Source organism: Rattus rattus, chromosome 13 (assembly GCF_011064425.1).
Source record: "Rattus rattus isolate New Zealand chromosome 13, Rrattus_CSIRO_v1, whole genome shotgun sequence".
Classification (NCBI taxonomy): Eukaryota; Metazoa; Chordata; class Mammalia; order Rodentia; family Muridae; genus Rattus; species Rattus rattus.
The window spans coordinates 10,364,678-10,386,794 of NC_046166.1; the positions used below are offsets into that span (position 1 = coordinate 10,364,678).

General features: G+C 51.0%; 1 protein-coding gene and 1 pseudogene across 1 annotated transcript; one reads left to right on the plus strand and one right to left on the minus strand.

The window, feature by feature from the left end:
• Positions 1-1,611: 1,611 nt before the first annotated feature.
• Positions 1,612-10,872, minus strand: Opn4 (opsin 4). The gene is made up of 10 exons (XM_032919108.1): positions 10,527-10,872; positions 9,526-9,671; positions 8,121-8,254; positions 7,610-7,813; positions 6,870-7,041; positions 6,350-6,505; positions 5,623-5,730; positions 4,691-4,871; positions 3,845-3,985; positions 1,612-2,304 (listed from the first exon to the last, which is right to left on the minus strand). Exons 1-10 carry the CDS (start codon positions 10,668-10,670, stop codon positions 2,266-2,268), a joined length of 1,425 nt encoding a protein of 474 aa, XP_032774999.1. The 5' UTR covers positions 10,671-10,872; the 3' UTR covers positions 1,612-2,265.
• A 7,040-nt stretch (positions 10,873-17,912) lies between these two features.
• On the plus strand, positions 17,913-18,427 carry LOC116914291 (annotated as a pseudogene).
• Positions 18,428-22,117: the final 3,690 nt, after the last annotated feature.

Here is a 22,117-nt window from a genome sequence, read left to right on the forward strand (position 1 = left end):
CCTTGGACTTAGCTTAGCCTCCAATGGGTCAGAAAGAGATGCTTTAGTTCAGAAGAGTACTGACCGGCTCCTGGGTCGCTTTTATGGGTCTAGATGTAAAAATGACCATGTAATGTCAGGGCTTTGAACATGGCCAAATTCAGAAAAGGACTCTTTATGCCAGCCTCTACAGGGTCCTAAGAGATTGTAAACGCCAAGTCTCAGAGAAGTTAAATATATTCTCCAAGGTCACACAGGGAATGGGACTCAGGTCCCATAGGAGCCTGAGCTCATTCCAATGGGACTCATGTCAGATAATGGGCTCCTAGTAGCTATAATATCATCCAAAGCCCTGGCCTGAAATAGGGGGTACTGCCTGACTCCCAGGAAAAAGGTCTTAGGCCGAGTCTGGGGTTGTCCCACCCCTCTAGACCCTCTGGGGCCCAGGCAGTTATTCCTGGCTCTCCTGTCTCATTTGTGCCCTGGAAAACTTGACAGTAGCATGGCTAGCTACAGCTGCCCATACTGCATGCCAGGCGCCGTGCCCTTTGCACAGGAGTAACAGGGGGTAGGGAGAAGGGCCATTTGTACCATTTGTTCAGCTGCTAGGACACGGAGCTAGAAGGGGCAGGGAAGGGAAGCACGTGTGGCATGTTCAGCCATACCCCGGGGACAGTGCTCTGGGTGGGGGCCCTCGCCCTTGGAACTTCAACCAGAGTGACGTATGGGTTAAGATGCCCCTAGAAACCTGCCCTCCCACCAGAGAGACTTCACATCTCATGCGGTCTAGTTCCCCAGCTCGGGAAACTGAGGTTCAGGGAAGATGGGGTGACTTCTTGCTGACCCTCTCGAAGACAGTAACCTGGAAGGCTCGGTACAGGCCTGAGTGTGAGTAATTTCCTAGCTGCTGGAACTCAGCCCTCACACCCCAGGCCTGCCATACATGGGGTGCATGGCAAGAGTGGTGATGATACAGGGTCCTTGGTAATTTGCCCAAGGTCCCAAAAATAGCAAGGTGGAAGCAGTGTGGAGCTGGGGGGGACTCTTTGTTCCTGTACCATGCAACTCCACCTTTATGAACAAGAGGCCAGCACCTCCCCATCCCTCTCCCATTCCATCCTCTGTACCAGCCCATCCATCCCCTTGTTCCCCAGGGCTATCTGTCATTCCCAGTTGGGGAAGATCCAACCACACAGCATAATCAGAAAGAAAGGGCTCACCCTGGGCCTGGAGCCCCAGCAGTGTTGTACCTGGAGCCGAAGGCTCTTTCTCTGGCCTCTGGCACTGCCTGATAACTTCTGGTTAAGGGAGGGGAGATGCTCTTAAAGGGGAAGGCCAGCCTCCCTCTGCCTCCCCTGGGAGATCCAAAGCCAGTCAGAGAACAGCTTGCACACATGGGCCGGGCTGAGCTCCACACGTCACTGGGGAGGGCTGGATGGGCCATACTGGCCTTGGTCCCTCCTCTATTTCCCTCCCCTATAGTCTGAGATGGGTTTAAACTGGAGTGAGAGTTAAAACTGGAAATCTAGGGGACAGACTTAAGAAACTGCTGGAGGCAAGAATAGGCCCTGTTCTCTCTACTGAAGCACCAGGAGACATGTTTACCACACGAGACCCCGATTTTTTTGTTATTTTTGTTGTTGTTTTTTTACATTTTTTTTTATTTTCCCGTGCCTTGTCAGATCCACATCTGGAAGGAACTTAGACCACTGACACGAAACAGTACGTGCAGGGTGCGCACACATGTGTTGGCTGTGCATGCAAATAGGTACCTATGTGCCTGCCGGTGCCCGCGTACATATGAGTGTGGGCCACACCGTGAATGCTATGGGGGAGCTAGAGCCAAAGTATTCCTGGTGCACAAGGCAGAGTCTGTCTTCAGCTTTTGAGCACTGGCAGCAGGAGACACAGGGAAGAACTTTCTGAACCAATGAGATGTCCGGCCTGGTTGCAAAGGCTGGCTAAGATGCTTGGCTCATAAATAAATGACGTGTTCCCCAGCGCCATCGCCATTGTCCTTGCCTGGACAATCGCGGCATACAGCGTCTGAGGAGAGGCAACAGCTGCTGGAAGCGAAGCTGGAAAGGAAAACCTGGGTTCATTCTTCAGGCGGAGCCCAGGTGTGGCTGCCGAGCTGAGAAGGGGCGACGGTGCTTCATGGTGTGGAAAGGGGCTGGAGAGTGTGTCCAGTGTAGCACGAGTGACAGGAACACCTTCAAAGCTTCCAGGCTTGTGAGATAATCCCGGGTCTGTGCATGTGATGGGGAGGTGATGGGACTGGGCATCCTACATCCTTCGGTCCAGACTGGGGAGGTGTCTCTTGGCCTGAAAAGAAATAATACACATCTGTTCATCTCTAGGAGTGTTTCACAGGGCCTCCTAAAACCTCCTCCTATTTGAGAACATTGACGAGTGAAGGGAACTGTGGGAAGAGCCGGGTTGTCCTCAAGGTTGGGGGTTGACCTTCTCAAGGACCACACCCTCAAAGGGGTGGGCCTTCTCAATGGCCACACCCCAAAGGGGTGGACCTTCTCAAGGATTGCACCCCCAAAGGGGTGGACCTTCTCAAGGATTGCACCCCAAAGAAGGAGCCAGCACAATCTTAGGCTGTTTTCAGAATAATCCCTGGGATATCCTCAGACTCTTGAACTCCTGAGGTTCAAACTCCTTATGCCACTGCCCGCCCCAGTTTATCTTTCTTCTGCAGTCCCCAGTGTGTGTGAGGCCTGGCATCCCCTTCATCCGTGCTGCCCTAACCCACTCACCTTTTTCCTGACCTGTAGCGCGGCCTTCCTCTAGAAGTTCACCTCACACTTGCTGTACCCACCACCCTATTCCGGGACACCAACTTCCTTCTCCTGAACCCCACTCAGGATGTTCATGTCGATAACTCAACCCCTTCTACCAGGGGACCTCAGGGAGGTGCCTCTGTGTGCTTGTAACCTGATGGTAGTGCTTGTCACTTATGTTTGACAACTGCTGATGGTGGCCTCCATGACTAAAGCCCCTCCTGGTGGTCCCGCCTCTGTCCAAGATAGACCTTATTATGTCTTCAACCATTTCCTGGCCAGCATAGGCCACTGTCAGGCTTCTTCCCTGGCCTCTGTGGTTGTGTATACTGCCTGGGATACAATATAGGGGAATGGGAGCTCTCTGACATCAGAAGCATCGGCAGGCTATTCACAGGGAAGCGGCGTGAAGGGAGGAGAACAGGACACTCTATGATCCCAGAGGCTGACAGGGGCTGCTGTGTATGAGAGAGGAGGGCGGAGGAACTGTCAGCTGAGGTGGGGGAGGGCTGCCTGGGCGCCTGTGCTCTTGGCATTTCCAGTGTTCCAAAATATGGCCTTCTCTAATCACCATCGACATTCCATTCCATAGGCACTGGGGCTGACAGCTGTTCTTCTTTTAATAGCTACAAGTATTCTCAGTGACATCTTGAGCGCAGGGCATTGGCAGTGAGCGTGTGCATGGCTTTCGGCCCCCTTCCCTGGGTTTGTCCAGCATCAGAACCACACATCATCACACTCTGTCACCCACACAGCACAGAGGCATCCCAGGGGCAGAGAGCATATGCCAGGAACGTGGTCCACACATGCCCGAGCCATTCTCTGCTGTCGGCCCCATATCTTCAAGAGCACATAGTCCCATGTAGATACTCCCTAGACACAGATCATACTTAGACCCTGCTACGGATGTCTGAGCGTCACAGCGTCCCGGAGGTAGACAAGGAGAAGCTGGGATGTATGGGGTGGGGTGACTCAGAGGTCTGTTCGCACAGCAAACCTGCCTTTCTGGTCACTCTTTAGGCTACTTGACCAGGCTTCCTGCCCTTTCACAGACGGCAGGTACTGGGTCCAGGTACCTTGGGAGTCTTAGATTTCTGTACCTGGGGGCTAGAAGGAGCCTTGACTTCTCCATCTTCCAGGTTGTGACTGCAGAAGGATTGTCCACTTGCTTGCTGGGCAGCTCCCCACACAGCTGTTGTTTCTGTGTCTGTCCAGCCCTGGGGAGGTGGGAGAGCAACGTTGAGGTGAGAGGGACAGCTTACTTAGAGCATACTCACACCCCCTTCCCTTCAGCCTACACACAGGTATTTACTGAGGGGAACTCATGACATTATTTACAAAGTTGTGGTCAGCAAAGGGCAGGAAAGAACGTACTCCTGTGAGAGCGTTGGCCTGATTAAGCGTGTAGGTATTTAGACAGTGGCCTTCAGGAGAGTCAAGGCCTCTGCTTGCAAATGAGACAGACTCCTCATTTTCTGCAAGTGGTTTCTACTAGTGGCTCAAAAACGTAGATAGTTCTATATCTTAGCAGAAGGCCAGAGCAGTGGAAGACAAACCGGCCATGCTGACTCTCAGATACACGAGGGTGTGGTGGGTCAAGGCTTGAAGTCAGGAATGATCTCAGTTTCCTGTAGCTTGTAGCTCTTTACACCTCCTGCAAGGTAGCGTTTGGTGCTAAGGTACAGGGATCCTGGGCCAGCTCTCGTCATGGAGAAACGGGTGACTTGGAAAGTGCGTGTTTAGACTATCTTGCTGCTAGGTAACTTCAGACCACCTGTCTCCTCTCTGTCCTGGGTATTCCTGCTTGCCACAGAGGGTGATGCAGTGGGGGTGAATGAAGTGTCCCCAGGGCCAGTGTGTGGCTCTGCCACCCAGGTCCAGATCCCCAGGGCTGGTTGGGAAAGGAAAGGGGAGGGACTTACCACTTCACTCTCAGAACCCAGGGACTCCTGGCGCTTCCGCCCAGAGATCCAGCTAAGGTCTGAGGACTGGCTGCTCAGTGTGGAGCGATGGGTAGAGCGGTAGCTGAGGGAGGGGTGGCTGCGCTGGCCTGATACTCCAAGAAGCACCCCAAGGCAAGGTAAGTGCTGAGCAATGGCCGCCCTGCAGGGTCACGCTGCTGGTTAGGGTAAAGGGACAAGAAGGGGAGAAGGAAAGGCCAGACTAACAGGGATAGAGTTGGTGAACAGACAGACATTGATGATGGGCACAGACAGACAGCTAGGTGAGAGAGATGGATAGGCTCCCAGGGCTGATGGGATTAACAACAGAATCAGGGTGTGGTAGGGGTAGTGGGTCCAACCAATCAGATATCGCTTCATGGTCGCCTTGGATGTCATCTCTGGGAATGGGTGCCATGGGTGCTAGAGTGCTAGAGGCTAGACTGACTGAGGCCTGCATCAGGAAACTAGCAAGTGCTGGACACCACCAAGCTGAGCGTGCTCTGAGGGCCCACGACAGTACCTCATTTTCACTTTGTTTTTTAGTAGAGCAAGAACCTGACTGCATTACCTCAGGAGGCAAGCATGATTGCTGGGTCGTTGCAGGATGTCACGGTCTGAGGGCTTGCCTTTGCACGGGAAGCACTGCTAATGAGCCACCGCGGCTGCCTTAAGACATAGCCCTGTCGTTAGGACGGGCTTCCTCTCAGGTAGCCATTGATATCTCGTGGGATTCTGGGAAAGAAGGGTGGGGCCTGCCAACTGCGGACCCTCCCAGTGTTATTAACACGCCAAGACGTTCATGACTCCCAACTGATACACACATGAGAGACCAGAGAGACAGATAACTCCTGCCTTGCAGTGGCAGGCCCAGGCCTTCCATGCCCCCCATGGAGGTCCGGAGGAGGCCACACCTGTACTTGGGGTGAGTGATGGCATAGATGATAGGATTGTGGATGGCGGAGGCCTTGGCAATGACGGCTGGCACCGAGCTCATGTAGGGCGTCAGGATGTGCGAGTACCTAGGACAGAGAAGGTGTGTGGTCCCCTATCTATACCCCCACTTGACTCTACGGCAGACCCTGCCAAGGCCCAAACTAAACCAATGCCAGAGCGGTGTAAACCAACACAGCCAGGCCAACCCTATCCTTTTGTGCACTGCCCCTCTTAGATGTCCTAGAGAAATTTCCGGTAGGCCCTTAGAGGAGACTGCATGGTTACTACTCAAGAGAATTGGTTCTCGGACAGCTCAAAGTAACAAAATCTCATTCCAATGCCAGGGCTACCAACCAGACCCAAGCCACAGAGGGTACTTACTAGTGGGCACCACTTAGGAACCCATTCTTAAGTATCAGCAACCTTATCTGTGTGCCTATGGATCAGGCTAAGGGGGACCCAAGCATCAGGTTCCCAACAAGACAGAACGTTTCCAGGCTACCTCTGTGTAGCCAGAGCTCCCCCACCACCACCACAGTATGTCTCTGAAGCTTCCGGGAGTTGGGTAAGCCTAGTGGGGTGAAGCACACGGGAAGGGGAAGGTTGTAAAGCTGGATCTAGGATGTCAGGATGGCTGACTTGGGTCAGGTTGGAGGCAGGGGCCTGTGCTGTCAGCCCCTGTACAACTCTAGGGCTCCTGCTCACCCAGCAAAGCCCACCAGGGCCACAGTGGAGTAGGGAGCCCAGGACAGCACAAAGAGGAGAATGACGATCAGTGCGACCTTGGCCATCTTCCATTCACTCTGCAGCCGCTGCCACTGCCGCCGCCGCAGAGGGGACTCACCACAGCCCTCACAGGCCCTAGGAAGGTTGCATCTGGGTTGTAGCATGTACCAGGGTCACAACTACTGCGGGGAACCTCTCTGGACCATCTCTGGGGACATATAGGAGGGCTCATCTTTTCCCACACAGAGTCCTCATTTCACTAAGCCTCAGCTGCCCCCCTGTGGTTCTGCCAGGATTGCAGTCTCTAAGCCCTCCTCAGAGGGCCTTGTCTCCGGAAGGTTCCTAGATGATCCCATAAGCGCATGAGCGCCCTTTTGTTAACCCATATGAGCGCCCTTTTGTTAACCCATATGAGCGCCCTTTTGTTAACCGATCTGGGCATGTTCTGACGGGCAGACCCTCCCTTCTTGGGCTCACCTCTACGAGGTGGCACACTCACCGGCCTGTCTCTCGAATGGCCCTGAAGATGAAGATGTAGCAGAAGATGATAATGAGCAGAGGGAGGAAGAAGACAAAGCAGAAGAGCAGCATGGTGTAGGCGCGCACGCGGGGAGTGAAGGTCACGTAGTCCCAGGAGCAGGACGTCAGCAGCCCCTCGGGCACGTAGGCGCCTGGGAGCCGGGGACAGGCGCTCAGCCTTCACTGTGGTCCTGCTCAGGGTAGCTTGCTCAGGAGGGGTTTCAAAGGTGGAGCTTGGGGTTCCTAAGCACAACCTGGCCCCAGCCACATCCCTACCCTGCTCCGAATGGAGAAAGCTGGTGGCAACAGAGAGATGTGAAGGGAGACGCCCACGTTGGTTCTAACGGGGACACCGGTCTAGCCCTGACTGAAGCTAGCTTCTCTTTAGCCCCGGGGTCATGATCCTCAGGGCTAAAGTCTTGCAGCTTGTCCACCCTGCGGAGGCCTCACAGCCCAGTCCCTGACTGGTCTGACTCACTACAAACCACATGTCAAACATGCTCCCCTTGCTCCCACTCCCTTACCCTGGTTTCCAGACTGATGCTCTACTCCCTGGTGAAGCACCCTGAGTTTCCCTGATGCAAGTGACGCCCCTGAACGGCCATCTGACTTGAGACTTAGGTGGTCCATGAGGCTGTCTGACAGCTCTTCACCCCGACCTTCCTTAAACTTCTTGTCCCAGGCTATCTGCCTCTCCCCTAATTCCACCAACGCACTTACTCCAGCCAAAGAAAGGCGGCAGACTCCAGGCCAGGGCATAGAGCCAGACACCTAGCAGGACTAGTGCCGTCCGTCTCTTGGATCTCATGCCGATGGTGGCCAGTGGACGTGTGATCACCAGATAGCGGTCCATGGCTATGGCTGTCAGGGTGACCATGGAAACGATGCCAAAGACAGCCCCACAGAAGGCATAGAACTTGCAACCTGTGGGCAAACCCACTTCCCTAAGTCCCTGGGGAAGAAAGTTCCTGAGGATGGGACAAACTCAGCCCCTTCCCTACCTCCCAGAAAACACGGAGCCATCTCCACCCTGCTTGCTTGCCACACCTGACCAGAATGGCAGAGTCCTCAAGACCAGAACCTCATCGTTCCTCTTCAGTCACGGGTCACAGGGTGCTGCCCACTTGCCCACCAGAACAAATCACCTCACCTGGGCCACCTTCCACTGCAGCAGAGTCCCTCCATTTAGATCCCTTCCTCCCTAAGGCAAAAAGGAGCCCCAGATGCCTACCTGTCTCCCCAAAGAGCCACTTCTTGTAGAGGCTGCTGGCAAAGAAGACCGGGGCCTGAGTGAACGACATGAGGAAGTCGCTGACTGCCAGGTTGATGATGAGCATGTTTGCCGGTGTCCGCAGGCCTCTATTCCTGTGAGGTCAGAGGAAGTCAGGGCATGCATGCCAATACCTCCGGGGCTATGGAAGGCCTCCCTCACCCTCAGCTATCCACACATGCACATAAACACACATGCTACTATGCTAACCATACACAGGCACACAGATGTCCTGTGCATGCACACACAACCCCACACACATGCATGCACACGGGCTGGGGCTCTTGGGCCTCAGACCTGTGTCTCAGTCCAGCAGACACCACCAATCATATGGACTAAGGGCTCTCCTTGGTCTTCTTGGTCCTATCACTTTTTTCTTCTCACCCTCTGGATTACTCCCTCTGTGTGACTCACCCTGTCTCCCTGTACAAACCTCCCTGGACAACGTCTCCCAACAATGTCCCGCTACTCTCCCCCTCTCATTTGCTCTGATATCTTCTTACTACCTTCTCAGGCCTCCTTCCTCTCTTCCCTACCTCTCTTCCTCCTTCTTCTGCCCAGTCTGGCCCTGCCCAACTCAGCCTGTCTCTTCAGAGTTCACACTTGAGGTGGCAAAAGGCCCAAGAACTTATGGTTGTGGCCTTGGGTCAGGTACCTTCACCAACCTCCTCTAACACCATCCATCTTAAGATATCTGATCCTAAAGGGGGCATAGTGGTTCCCGTTGTCCAGATGAGAGCACTCACAAAAGGACTTAGTCCCCGTTGCAGATCAGTAAGTTGCAAAGCTAGGATTCATCTCCAATCAATGCACACACAGAAGGGCCAGTGATGGGGAAGCCACAGCCCCACGCTGGACAGATGAGATGTACACTCAAGGGGATAAAAGACTGGCTCAGTTCTTCCACTTGTCTGTGGTGGAGCCTGAAGCCTGCTTACTTCCTAGCCTGCCTGTTACACCAGAATCCAGCAGGTGGGGAGGAAAGCTGAGGCAAGGTGCTAGGAGTGACTGGGGAGGGTTTGAGGATCCTGGTGTTTAAAGATGTTCTTCAAGGTAGAGAAATAAGGGGGGTTCCTCTGGGTGCAGAGGGTGACAGAGGTGAGAGCAGGGACTTGAAGACCCTAACAGTACTGCTTGCCTCAGAGGTTATGTCTGAGGCCCAATGGGTTCCCTGGGCCACTTTTCGCTTTTCATCTGCTTGAAAGTTGATGCCTAGACCTGATACTATAGAAGGTAAGCTCCTCGATTCTCTGCCAATCCTAAGGAGCCCTGGGTAGAGCTGGCTGTCACTTCTACCCTGTGCTCTGTCCCGTCTATATGTGTGGGTATGCATAGTGCCCTTGACCCCACCCCACCAACCAGGCACCTGCAGAAGGTGTAGATGACTGTCAGGTTACCCAGCACCCCTGTGAGTCCCACCAGCAGGATCACCGTGCCTAGGGTATAGTGAGCATGATCTGGGACGTCGACTGTGGGGAAGGGGACCCAGGCAGCAGCCTGAAGCCCAGGTGTCTGTAGAGAGAAAGAAAGGAGCGCATCACCTACAGATGTCCCTGGGAAGAATAGTGAGCTCCCAACAAAGTAAGAGGGTAAACTGAGGTATGGATGAAAAGCTATGGCCAGCCCATAGGAAAAAGCACAGGTCTTCCAAAATTTATCTCTGAGCCCATATGTGTCTGGATGCTGAGCTCCTGAGAGGGAAGTGAAAGGCTCAAATGGCCTGCTGGAGGTTAGCAGGACAAATGCATGCCTGCAGATTAGGGCATAGCTTGGGTGACCTTGAGAAATCTATAGAGCTAGCTCCTGGGTCGTGTCCTCCTGATGGATGGACACCCCGTAGCAAGCCACCAAGGAGAACTTGCAACCCCTGGAGTAAAACTGAGGATTGACACTGAAGCCTGGCAAACGAGGGAGAAAAAGAAAAAAACTTAGGTTCCTCGGGGCTGCTGCAGGGAGGTCATTTCCCCCATGAGGTTAGTGTACAGGGACTGAGAATACCTCCTAGGGAGAGGCAGGAGACTGCTCATTGTCCTGCCCAACACCCCACTCTGGCCTGAAGCATCCCAGAAGCCTGGGGCAGGCCTCCCCCCCCCAATACTCCCACAGGGGAGCTAATCAATTGCTGGAAAGAATAGATGTCACCAAGGAAGGGTGGATTAGCGCCCGCCTTTCTGGTCCTCCCAAGGATCTCTGCCAATGAAGACACCGCCTGTGCCCTCTTGTCTCAGCCACTTTATGTAGAGAAAACTTAGAGAAGTTCCATGATGCCCAAGGCCCTCAGACCTTTCTATCTCCCTGTCAAAACAGGAGTGGGGTGCAGGGCTGGGAACAGGAGTCTCTGGGTGCACACATGCTCCCCAAACTTACCGTGGGGCTAACGGATAGAAGCTGGATTCTGACGGAGATGCTCTGAGTGCTGTTCCAAATGCCTTGTAGGAGGGCAGGGCTGGCAGTAAAGCTGGGATCCTGAGTTGAGCTTGAAGGGACTCTTGATTCTGAAGGAGAGTTCATGTTCAGGCTCTTGGAGGACTTAAAGGCATGGGAAGCTCAGGAATTGTCCAGATCGGTCCCCGGACTTCTGGCTTCACAGCATCCTTAACACCATTGCCTGGCCCACCAGCTCCCTGTTCACATGCCCAGCCTAGATCCAGCCTGGAGCTGCTGTTTGGGCTGCTGACTGCTCAATGTCTAATGAAGCACAAAGGAATGAGTGCCACGCGGCAGGATCCCTCCACACTTTTAAGTAGCAGTACAGGGTAGGGAGGGGATTACACATGCTCAGTGGCTCCCTGCTTCTGGCAGTCTCTGAAGTGGGTCCTTGATGTCAGTCCACAAGGGTCTGATGGTGACTACATGTATATGTGTGTATATGTGCATGCAAATGCCTATGGGGACACTAGCAGCCTCAGCTCCTGGACACGGGGCAAGAGGCTCTGTCCTTCACACTTCCTCTCTTCTGAGAGCTCATCAGGAATGGCCCCTGTTCTTCTGAGAGGCATGTTGGTCACTGGGGAAGTAAATCTATGTAAGATTCTGTCTTTGAGTCTATCCATGAGCCCACAACATCTTCACACTTCCCTGCAGGAAGGGAGATGCTACAATGTTACCTGGTATGCAGGGACAAGAAATGTTCTTAGGTAGATGTAGCACTGTGTATCTGTAGTGTCTGTGGCATGAAAGGCTGAGACAAAAAAGACAAAAGGAATCTCTTGAACTCATTAGTTTGAGACCAACCTGGGGGACATAGTGATAATTTCTCTTTAAGAAGAAAAAAAAAAGTAGGGCTGGAGAGATGGCTCAGCAGTTAAGAGCACTGACCGCTCTTCCAGAGGTCTTGAGTTCAAATCCCAGCAACCACATGGTGGCTCACAACCATCTGTAATGAGATCTGATGCCCTCTTCTGGTGTGTCTGAGGACAGCTACAGTGTACTTATGTATAAAAAATAAATAAGTCTTTAAAAATCAAGTAGTTTTGGGGCTGGAGAGATGACTCAGGGGTTAAGAGCACATGCTATTCTTTCAGAGGAGCCAAGTTTGAAATCTAACACCCGTGCCTCAAACTCCAGCACTCTGCTGGGCTCTTTCAGGAGCATGGACATTACCCACATGCAGATGCACACATCATCATCATCATCATCATCATCATCATCATCACCATCATCATCATCATCATCATCACCATCACCATCGCCATCATCATCATCATCATAAATTTAAAAGGCGGGTTTTTTCCTGGAGAAACTAATACACCAAGGCTCATCAGGATGTATGCTGTGCCCTTCTCATGCCTGTGTGTGGGCCAGACTTCTGCCATACCATGGAGCTAAGTGCAAGCTTGGGGTCCTCCTCCTTGCTATTGTTCCTCTCTGATGGTTCACCACAACCGTCTTATCTGAGAGTACGGAGCAGCCGAGCTCAGGTACTAAACCAGCAGTTCTTAACCTTTCACAGGGGCTGTCTAAGACCATCAGAAAACACAGATATTTTTGGTTCATAACAGTAGCAAAATTACAGTTATGAAGTAGCAATGAAAATGACTTTATGGCCGGGGGTCACAACACCAGAAGGAACTGTATTGAAGGGTTTGCAGTATTAGGAAAGTTGAGAACCACTGCCCTAGACAGTCAGGTCATGGCTGCCAGAGGAGTAAGGAAGTATCTGACAGCACCAGCTTCTAGTACCTTGGGACCTTCCTGAAGGTTAGATCCAGGATCTGGTAAAGGGTTAAAGAGGCTTGAACCCATGGGATGCAGAAGTCACAGGCAGAGTTTTTTGCTTGGGGAAAGAGCAGCTATTGAAACCGCCTTTCCTAAAGATTGTTGGAGGCTTGCAGTTCCAGCCTCTCCTCTCGTACAGCTCCCCAGTCCTCGCCTGTCCCCTGCTCAAACAGACTTTGTCAATGTCATCAAGGAAGCCCTCCTGAGGACCTGGGGTGTTCACAACCACCTGTGCATCCTCTGCGGCACTTAGTGATGTCATTGCACCCAGTCCCCTCTCTCTTGAGGCCACACACAGGTCTGTTTTGTTTATTTCTGCGGCCCTCTGAGCAAAACAGCACCCCCACACACTGTACAAGAGGGAAATGCCTCTTCTCTTTGGTCCTTGCTTCTTAAGGTGTGGTCTGGGAGGCCAGCCCCTTGAAGCCTGTGGGAGTCAGGCAATTCCACACACATTACATGCAGGGGGAGGTGCTGGTCTGGGTTCTAGAGGACCTTCATGGGATGGTTGGGGAACAGCAGATTTGAAAAGACACCAAAACCACCCAGAGATTAGTGATGGTAGGGTGCACCGCCTTGCCTGAGGCTGGAAGGACTAAGGAGTGAAGGATCTTGAGAGTTCCAGGAGTTGGGACTGTCCACCAGGGTGTCATGGAAGGAAGATCCTCATAGACGAGATGCCCTGTGACACATGAGCAGGGGGCAGGGTGACAGTGCAAACTGGCGTCAGCTAGCTTCCATGTGTCATTCATCCCCCCACCACTGTTACCCCTCTGCCACTGTCGTCCGTGGGCTCACTGGGTTCCAGTTCACCTGCCACACTCCTGTTCTTTGATTATCTTACCCCAGCCCAGATGCTGCTCCCTTGAGAATGGTAGTTTGAGTCATGGGAGGGGCTGTGGTGCCAACTTTTGGCTTTGCCCAGATTCTGTGGCGTCTCTGCTCATCCCGGTTTCAGCATCTACCAGTGATCCCACTTATTTCCCCACCTCCACCCCCACCCCTAGCCACTGTACTAAGGGGGACCAGGGGCTCACAGCCCTTACTGCTTGAAGTCCGCCCTTCACGCTTCCATAGCATGCCTGGCTGGAGGTGGAAAAAGCTTTTTAAACCTCTCCTTCCCGGAGGTGCTGCTGGGGGCATGGGAAGTGGGAATCCTAAGAGGGTTGAGAGCCTGGTGAGAGGCTGCCAAAGTGACGGGAGTGTGTTCATTTAGTGTTAGACCAGCAGTGGGCCCTGGGTAGGTGTGGAGAAACTGCACTGGGGATGGGGGTGGGAGGGCAGATATAACCCACCCGGCAACAACGATTCTGTCCGTAGGGCCCCACGCTGACTTTACTTAAGGGTCTTCCAAACCCCAGAATTCTTGTCCTCTGTGGAAAAGCCCTCAACATCCTCACCAGAAAATCTGATTGTGAGGCTAAGAAGGTAGGAGGCTCCTGGTCCCTCCCCACCATCATTTATGGCCACAGTATCCACAGCACTGGACATCTCTGGTTCACCCTGGGCGGTGGGATTGTAATTCCAGTCTTAAGTCTTCCAGGCCCCCTCTGGGGATCGGCTTCCTCATCCATGGCCTATATGGTTACCCAGAGGCTCCTGGGAAATTCCAAGGAGCTGTTTCCAGGGGGAATATTAAGTATCATAATGAGCACAGCCCTGAAGGCAGCAGGCCAGCGGCCTTCCATTACCTGGAATTTGGCAAACCCTGTGAGAGTGGGAGCCTCCTCCTCACGGCCCAGGGGAGGGGCTAGGAACAAAGACCTCTATGCTTCCTTTTGCTGTGGGACCTGTCTGAACATCTCCCTCCTTCCCTGGCCTAAGCATGCTAACCCAGCCTAATCTACCTAAGGCCCCAGACAAATGACCCTGGAATCCTGTTAGCACCCTGAGACATCCAAAACTCACTTGTTTCCTCTGGCTTTCTTCTCCTTTAGCTAACTCCCCACACCCTCACATAAACGCTCCCCAGTCTCTCCTCCGAAACCCTACATTAGCCAGAGGACTCAGGCAAGGGAAAGTGAGGACTCCCAGGAGCAGTGGAGGATGTGACAGAGTCTGCATACCCTGTGAGACTGCCCCCCATGGACACCTGCAGCCCTTCCTGAGGTTCCTACATTCCCGGCTGAGGGCACTGGCCCTGGGTACTCAGGCCAGCCCCCAATGGTGGGTTTCTTTAGTCTATCTGTGCCATTCTCACAGCGAGTCCAGTCTGAGGCACTCAACACCATCATGAGAGAGGCACTCATTCATCCATTAAGCTTCTACAGCCTGGGTTACTGTCAGAGACAGCAGCTACCCTGGGTGAGCTCGATGTTTAATTTGGGAGGGGGCAATATGGTCGTGTCTCAGAGCCCAGCCTGCTCTTCCCTCAGGCAAGCTTTCTATGGAGAAGGGCGGGTGAGGTATAAGAATGAATTAGGGACACACAAGTAATGCCTCTGAATCAAACTTTTAGCTCGAAACTTGGCCACACACCCACGATGGGCATGTGGGTGTGCACAGAGCAGAAAACCTGGCCGTGTGGCTGGCTCGCTGTTTCCCACTGCCCACTGAAAGTGAGTGCACGTTACCAGGTAATTAAGGAACGAGGTGCATTCCTTAGGGCTTTGCTGCCGCTTTGTGCACAGCACCGTGGCTATGCAGAGGCTTATAGACCCAGAGATCAAATTCCTTCAGAACGGGAGGGAAATACCATGCTTTCTCAATATATTTCTGCCGATCATAGCTATGTATCCAAGTCATTCTGTACAAAGTAGGGCCTCTGTGTGAGGAGAGGAGGAAAATATCCATTTGTCTTGATGACAGAGTGATTTTTACTTTATTATTATTCCAGACGGTTTCTCTGTGTAAATCTGGCTGTCCTGGAACCAGCCCTGTAGACCAGGCTGGCCCACCTGCCTCTGCCTCCTGGTGCTGGGATTAAAGGTGTGCACCACCACTGCCCGCCCCAGAGCAGTATCCAATGGCTGAGAGAGCCGAGGTATAAGAGAGAAATGAAACAGGATAGAAATCCACAGGACGTTCAGAGACCTTCTCAACCACAGTGTTCTACCACGGGACTATGGACCTGGGTCTGCTCTGGCTCTATCCCGCCAGCCTTAGCTTATGTTGGTGCAGCCCCAGGATGCAATGCAAACTGCAGGTGTCTTTTGCCGTGGTTGTCAACATGGCAGCGAAATCCCAAAGCTGTAAACAGTGCAGATTTTCTCTTCTTCCCATTAGGCCTGGGCACTGCCCTTGAGGACTTAAGAGACAAAAGGCTAAGAGAGCATGTGAGAGCAAGCTTTCAACTTGACAATTGACCACACACATAAGATAGGCCTAGAAAAGCCTGCCATGTGGGTGCCCCGTGGTCCACACACCTTGGCCCATCCCTATGGCCAGCCCTGTTTGCTGAAGATGGACTTTGGGTAGCATTTCAGCTCCACCACTGGCTGGCCGCTGCAAAGACACGGGCAGAGACGAAGAACGACAAACGCTGTAGTTCCTTGCCCATGGGATCAAGGCAGGACCATGTACCACATGATGTGATGCTTATGGAACCATTATACACGGTGACCCCATAAAAGTAATCTCATCTGGTGATACTCTGTGAATGCATTTTGCAACACAGCGGAATCACCTACTCACAGACTTCTCCGAACAGTATCCCCGTCAAAAAGCAAAGCAACGCCATGTGGAAACACGCCTCCCAACCGCTTTAAGAAACTCATGGCAGTGCTGGACATTGGCCTTACCCAGAGTCCAGGTTCCGTCTCTTGAGGCCATGAAGAGGAGGGAGCATGCTGCCCTCCACCAGGACCACGTTGTCCATACAGCACACCTGCCAGGTGATTTCCTGGGATTTTTCAAAATGTTGGCACCTGCGTCCATTCTCAGGGACTCTGATCGGTTGGCACTGGGAAGTTTTAAAAACACTGCTCTCTGTATCTTATCTGCTGCTCTGTGCCCGCCATGGGTACCCATCATGCCCTCTGTGGTGGTTTGAATATGCTTGACCCAGGGAGTGGCACTGTTAGGAGGTGTGGCTTTGTCGAAGTGGGGTGTGTCACTGTGGGCGTGCTTTGAGAGCCATCTCTTAGCTGCCTGGAAGCCAGTGTTCTGCTAGCAGCCTTCAGATGAAGATGTAGAACTCTCAGCGCCTCCTGCACCATGCCTGCCTGGATGCTGCCATGCTCCTGCTTTGATGACAATGGACTGAACCTCTGAACCTGTAAGCCAGCCCCAGTTAAATGCTGTCCTTTATAAGACTTGCCTTGGTCACTCACGGTGTCTGTTCACAGCAGTAAACCCTAAGACAACCTTGCACGCATTGCAGATATCCCGGCTCCCAGCTCTGACTCTGTCCTGATGCAGCTGGGGCTGAGAATAAACTTCCTTCTTCTCTGGTCTGCAGTGGCTCAGAATCAAGACCTGCATTTAGGCTGCTGCCAGGTGCCATCCGAGCCTCTGACAAACGGGGACAATGAGAGGGACGGGAACCAGACACTGGTATGTCAAGAGCAGAAGGACATAGGAGAGGAATCTGGAAGACGATGGGCACATGCTGTGGAGGAGAGGACAGACAGCGGGACCAGGTCCTCAACCTGAGGTGTGTGGGTTGAACCATGAACTTGGAGGGGGAAAACAGAAAGAAACAAAGAAAGGAAGAACAAATAAGAAAGAAACTAACATCATTCTTCCCACTTACCTCTAGCCGAGATTTGGGTTCTTCTCTGTGATAAGCTTGGGAAAAGCTTATCACACACCGTGGCACTGCAGTGAGTGGAAATCCCAGGCAGGAGGGGGCTGCGGGTGCCACTGCCCTAAATTACGCCTCCACTCGCCTCCACTCAGACCTGAGGTCAGACCTTCTGGTTGGAGGATACTGACAGACAATAATATTACCAAGATGGCAAATGGTGGGTGTCACCCTCGGTGATATCACTCCAGTGTTTCCAGTGTCCTTTGTTATCTGCGTACTTTATTTTATGCATCAGGCAGCATTCCTGGGGCTAGGCAAGGTGATTCCGTAGGTTAAAAATGCTTGCCTGGAGCTGGAGAGATGGCTCAGGGGTTAAGAGCACTGACCGCTCTTCCAGAGGTCCTGAGTTCAATTCCCAGCAACCACATGGTGCTCACAACCATCTGTAATGGGATCTGATGCCCTCTTCTGGTGTGTCTGAAGACAGTCACAGTGTACTCATATAAATAAATTATATATTTAAAAGACAAACCAAACCAAACAAACAAAAGAATGCTTGCCTGATGACCAAAGTGTGTTCCCTAGAACTCAGAGGGAAGGTGGGGACTGATTCCTCAGTTTTGTCATCTGACCTCTACACGTGCACCATGCATGACACAGGTGCACCCACACTCACCCAGACTCAGCATATATGAACAGGCGTGTACACACACACACACACACACACACACACACGCACATACACACACTCACACACACTAAATGCAAATGTATGTTAAAAACTCCCGGGGTCACCGTGCCGGTGTCTTCCCATGTGCATAGTGAACTAAGGGCATCAGGATGTAGAGATGGGAGCTCCAGTGACCCCCACCTTCAGGAACTTCAACGTGGAGAAGCGAGCAGAGCGGGAGATCAGCTAGAGGAAGCCCTCCATGCACCCAAGCACCCTTCCACCTGCAGTGTCCTGCAGGAACACCTGAGTCAGTATCCAGAAATCAAGGAAGAAGTTTCTAGAAAAGGTAAGAAGTTGCTGTCATTACTAAGAGATGTGTATGTCGATTCCAAAGATCTGGTGCCTCCCTTGCTGGTAATGGAAAAGACGGTGAACCAAAGGAATCCAGACTGCTGATAGGAGATCATTGTGACAAGAGTCTCATGGCCATTCCCAAAGGCAAGATTGCTGTTGTAGAAGCACTGACCCTTCTCAATAACCATAAACCCTCTCCAGAAACACGGACTGATGAGAAAATCACGCAAGGACACCATTTAGAACTGAAAGATGTAAATCCCCTTCTCAATATTTCCTTACTTTGAAGTCAAAATCGTTCCTCCTGAAGACAGATAAGCAAGACAATCAAAATGAAGAAAATCCCAAAACAATTTCCTAGGTGCGCTCCCAAGCTCCGAGTCCCTGATTTTCGTGTATTAAATTGTACAAGTTACTTTGAGTTGAGGACCGTACGATAGCTCTTTGACCTCTTCAGGATGGCTCATGTAATTTTTTAATTTATGTATATATAGTTCCTGGATACATGTCAGCAGTATTGATCTCGTGACCCGAATGATTCAATATTAAGTTTCACTTTCCAGTTTAGGATGGTTTGTTCTTTGTAGGAGACACTGAAAGCAAGAGTCCTCTTGACTCCTATAAGACTGGCATTCTGTTAAGGACAGATAATTGGCACTGAGACATGCGACTATTTTTCCCCAAGTGAAGAAAGAGAGGAAACTGAGTGCAAAGGAAGAAAAAATATATATTAGTACTCTACAGAATAAAAATCCATGAGGGTTTTTTTTAATGTTTTAAATTGGTTTTAAATATGAAATAACTTTTTAGAAGAATTAGTGGTGTCTGCGACATGCTAGCTGTCTCTCTTCTGACAAATAGAAATAGGTAACTTGAAAAGTTTTCTGAGGGGCAACACTTAAGACTATTCGAATAGACAGCTCCCGTTAATTTAGAAATGAGAGAAATGTGAATGAACAGGTGAAAATAGGAGGATCCGATTTGATAACCAACCGTTTATACCTGTTTTCATTCTTGGAGAAAACGTAGCCGGTAGAAGTATAAAATAAATCCCTGAAGGGACCTAGAAAGCTACTGATTTATCACTTAAACTCTGGAGCACGGCACACTCCAGTATTAGAATCTCAGATGAGGTAATAGGAGTTCGGCTCAGTCTAGTGTGCTGTACCTGTGGGTTCTTGGCCGTATTGTTTGACCTCTCTGAAAGTGAATTTCTATAAAAGTAAAACTCTGCTTATGTAAATTCCAGGACAACAGTGAAGATAAATGACAAAAGGCCAGGCAAGTACAGAGTCGTGTAGTTAAAATGGGTGTCTACAGAACATACAATGGAGTTGTCTATAGTTACGATGCAAGGAAACCAGAATTTAGATTCTCAGAATCCCACTCGTATTTTTACTTATTCTGCCAAATGAAACCCATTTCAAGAGAACAGAATGGAGTTGGGGGAACTAGGCTTGTCCATGTTCTTTCAAGGGAACAAACAGGCATACTTGCCTCGAGAGTCCCCCGGAAATGATGTGGAGGACGAGAGGAATCCAGCATGGTGACGGAGGGAGGCAGCGTAACAGCAAAGATGGGAGATGAATGAAAGCTTGTAAGCTTTATCAGATCTAGTCCCGGTGAGTAAACTATACCTACTTATTTGTGGTTCAATACAGACGTTTAAGAGAACAAGCTAATTCTAATCATTGCAAATTAAAAATGCCGTCAAAAACCATCTTCCTTCAATTCAAAATGAATGTGAATCAGTAGTACTCACTCATGTTTCCTGGGTGGCTAGCAGATGTAAATATGGTTTCTTCTATGGTATCACAATAAAATCCTTCCATTTTACACATTAAAAAAAAACAAAAACAAAAACAAAAACACTCCCGGAAGTGGGGCATTGTGGGAGGAGCTTGTGATCCCAGCAACGAGATCAGGAGTTAAGACCTGGGCTATAGTAAGTTTGTAGCATGGGCTAGCCTATCTCTAAAAACCAAACCAAACCAACGACAACACCAAAGTTCTGGAATAGTTGGGTATATCTATAAACCCCAGCGCTCAGGACGCTGAAGCAGGAGGATCTGAACCTCAATCCAGATGGGCTACATAGAAAGATCTGGTTTCAAAAAGACAAAAATGAAAACAAGATAAAACATCCCTGAAAAGGTCACCATACACCCCTCAGGACTTCAAGGGGCCACAGCCATCGTCCAGAGTCTCGGAGCCAAAGTAAAGTGTTAGCAGTGTCCGGGGTATGATTGAAGGGTAGGCTAAGGCTTCCCTTGAGATCTCCACCCATTGCCTGAGGGTCCTCCGATCTGTTTCTCCAGCTGGGGAGATGTCTGGACTCGCCTGGTCCTCAGAGGTTTCGCAGCCCCCAGTGCAGAGATGGATGGCGACCTGAACTTGGTATAGTGTCTCCTCTGGGGGACAGAAGGTGAAAGGCAGCGCCTGGCACTGGAGAAAAACACCTAGGACAACTGCTAAACTACAGTGTAACCGCTAATGCCTGCGGTTGCCCCTCCCTGTAGAGAGAAAAGGGACGGAGCCCAGGGCTAGGCCCTGAAATCGGGCCTCAGAGTGCAAAGCTCACAGCCCAGCCCAGCCCAGCCTGCCCTCTGCACTTCTCACGTTGAAAGTCTGTGGTCCCCACTAGGAACATTTGCTTTTCTCTGATGATTAGAAAGGCTTCAAGAATCGCAGTTCTGCTAGCAAAGCCTGCACACTTTCTCTCCAAGGACTGAGAGTCAAGATTTCACATTGGCTTGAAAAGAACAGTTACTCAGTCAACCCTTATCCCACAGGTACTGCAGGGCCGGGCGCCGCGGATGAGTCACCTCCCTGGATGGGGATAAAGTCTGTTACCTGAGGGGTGGGTAGGGGTGGGGAGTGAACTCCTCCGCTGGTTTTGTAGAATTTATTTTCATGATTTAAGACACAAACGCATCCTTTAGAAATGAGAAGTTTCTATGAAAGCTGTTTCCTGCCCGTTGCTCCTGCCTTATAGTCAGTCCATCTCCTGGAAGAGCTCCCAACCCTTCAGTGTCTCTTCTGTTTGCAATGCCAAATCTCGGTTTGGAATTGGTGGGAAGGGACTTTTCTTGTCGTCTGCTAAACCCCAAAAGCAGTAGCTGCGAGGGTTAGAGGTACCAGCCTTCTGGAAGGATGCCTTCCAAAGCATCCAAGGAGCTCAAACTTGGGTTCGGTCTAAACCCCATCATTCATTCAGCTCCACCAGTCTAGAGGCAAACATGGGTAACTTTCTTCCCATGGGCCTGGAAGCAGAGTGTTTCTCGGAAATAAAAACCAACTCCTTATGATTAACAATGCATCTGAAGTAGAGTGCACACTTAACATGCCCAGTACCCTGGGTTCTGTCCCCACTACACACACACACACACACACACACACACACACACACACACACACACACTTCCTCACTATCTTATCTCCATTCTTGTATTATATTTCTTTGAAGTATTAAAGAAAATTCTAGACATTATACGTCGATCAGAGAATAACATTTGACTTAGCACCAGCTATACCATTATGTCCTTCTTGAAAAAGGCCGGGGCTGGAGAGATGGCTCAGCGGTTAAGAGCACCCGACTACTCTTCCAGAGGTCCTGAGTTCAATTCCCAGCAACCACATGGTGGCTCACAACCATCTGTAAAGAGATCCGATGCCCTCTTCTGGTGTATCTGAAGACAGCTACAGTGTACTTAATAAATGAATAAATCTTAAAAAAAAAAAAAAAAAAAAAAAAAAAAAAAAGGCCATAGTTCCTTTAAAACACCCCAGGCTGAGACAGAGGTCAGACTTCCCTGACTGCTCCAAGGTTATTTGAATCACACAGTTCATTATACGATTTTTAAGTTTCTTTGAATCAGTTAGAATTGCCTTGCCTTTTTTTTTTCTCAAGAACAATCCTTTCAAATCCTCTGTCTGAAACCTAATCCATCATGACCATGTAGCAAATGCCAGAGCTGTTTGCTTTTCCCACCCTTTAGTGAGCAGGGCTTTCGGTGGCCCTCGGTG